Here is a 1,687-nt window from a genome sequence, read left to right on the forward strand (position 1 = left end):
TCTTGCATCAGAAGTCATTTTGAAGTTCTTCAGGATCAGCTTCAATTGCATTCACTGTACAGCTGCCATGTGCCACTCACACAGATTCTCTCTCCTTCACCTGAATCGCACCTGTGCAGGGGCTCCCTCAAGGACATGGGCAACAGAGCAAATTCTACACAGATAAAAATGTCCCCTTACCTGTGAGGCGCTCTAGGGCATCAAACCCATGTTTTAGCGCTATCACATCAAGGAACGAGATGGTGCCATCTTCAAACCTGTAACCATGGTGAGGGAAACAAGATCAAGCTGTGGTCAACACCTCCAGGTGTATTTTGTGGTTTGCAATGAGGTTTTGATTCCAGACTCAGCCATAATCTATCAATACCTTCTCTCTGCCGCCTTATAAACCACTGCTCTTCTCCTGAAGACAGAGGGCTTTGCATGCCAAGACCCATCAGGCTGCCTCTGTCCCTGACCCACTCTGCAGCTTTCTCAGGACAGGCTGGCAGTGGTGACAAAAGGCCTTGAAAGACAATCACCATCTTGAGACATTAGTAAGTGGAGAGATGCTTTGTTTCCCCCAGGAAGACCTTAAACTTGACAAAACCTCAAGTGCTATAGGCTCTTGACCCACAGACAGGCCATCAATTCAGTGTGATCAACCATGCAGCTACGGGGTTCTTAACATGAGTCTATGATTTCAAAGTCTATAGAGCCTTGGGCTTTTGTAAAAATTATGAGGTTCTCATTATAGCAGAAGCATCCCTTCCTGATTATCAAGGTGGTCATTATGTTGGCATTTTAGAATTATTCACATAGTCGAAATACTCATCAAATCTTTACTGTCCACATACTGTGTGCCGGGCACTGTCCTGGGTTCTAAGTATGCAGCAGTGAACATGACAGGTAAAGTCCCTGCCCTAACACACTTCCATTCTCTCGGGAGCATAGAAACAAAGAAAAAAAAGCAACAAACATGCAGAGAGAAGCCAAATAAGCAACAAGCCAGGTGGTGACAAGTGCAATGAAGACGTATGAGCCAGAAGGCTGGCAGCTGCTTTAGACGAGATGGTCAGGGGAGGTCTTCTCCAAGGAAATCGTTTGAGCAAAGACCAAGTAGAAGTAAGGGAGCAAGAGAAACTGCTCATTTTTGAAATAGCTAAATTCACAGTTTCAGAGAGAAGAGCATTCCAGGAAGAGGATGCAGCAAATGCCCTGAGCAGGCAGAGCCTGGCACACACCCCAATAGCAAGGAGGTCCATGGGGCCCGAGTGAGCCGGCAAGGTGGAAAGTAGTAGAAGATACAGAGAACTTCCCTAGATGAGATAATGGGCTCAAGGGCTCTGAGCAGAGAGGAGTGACAGGATGGGACCTAGGCTTTGACAAGACGCCTCTGGCTGCTGCAGGAGCCATGGGGAAGCTGGGAGAGAGTGAGGAGGTTTCAGCAAGCATCGGCATGAAGGATGGTGACAAACGGCTTTACGCAAGTTGAAGCTTTCAATGGAAATATTGTGTTTTGTATTTTTAATACTCTAGGGATAAGATTTGCTCATAACATTGTTACTGCAATATTAATTTCCTTATAAAACTATAAAATTGTAATTAATAGACATACAGAATTGATAATCAATAATGAATCAACTAACTGATTAATCACTAATGAATTAGTAATTAATTTTTAATCAAACATTATTAGCCAATACTT

At 44.2% G+C, this 1,687-nt stretch overlaps 1 protein-coding gene across 2 annotated transcripts in view; it reads right to left on the reverse strand.

Moving 5' to 3' along the window:
- Window positions 1–1,687, reverse strand: part of MOCOS (molybdenum cofactor sulfurase) — a 52,106-nt gene that overhangs the window by 32,626 nt on the left and 17,793 nt on the right. For both annotated transcript variants that reach the window (XM_023531553.1, XM_023531557.1), the window contains exon 5: window positions 181–257. In XM_023531553.1, the coding sequence (XP_023387321.1) occupies window positions 181–257 (77 nt within the window). The remainder of the gene's footprint in view (window positions 1–180; window positions 258–1,687) is intronic.

This window comes from Pteropus vampyrus, unplaced genomic scaffold (assembly GCF_000151845.1).
Source record: "Pteropus vampyrus isolate Shadow unplaced genomic scaffold, Pvam_2.0 Scaffold3, whole genome shotgun sequence".
Lineage (NCBI taxonomy): Eukaryota > Metazoa > Chordata > Mammalia > Chiroptera > Pteropodidae > Pteropus > Pteropus vampyrus.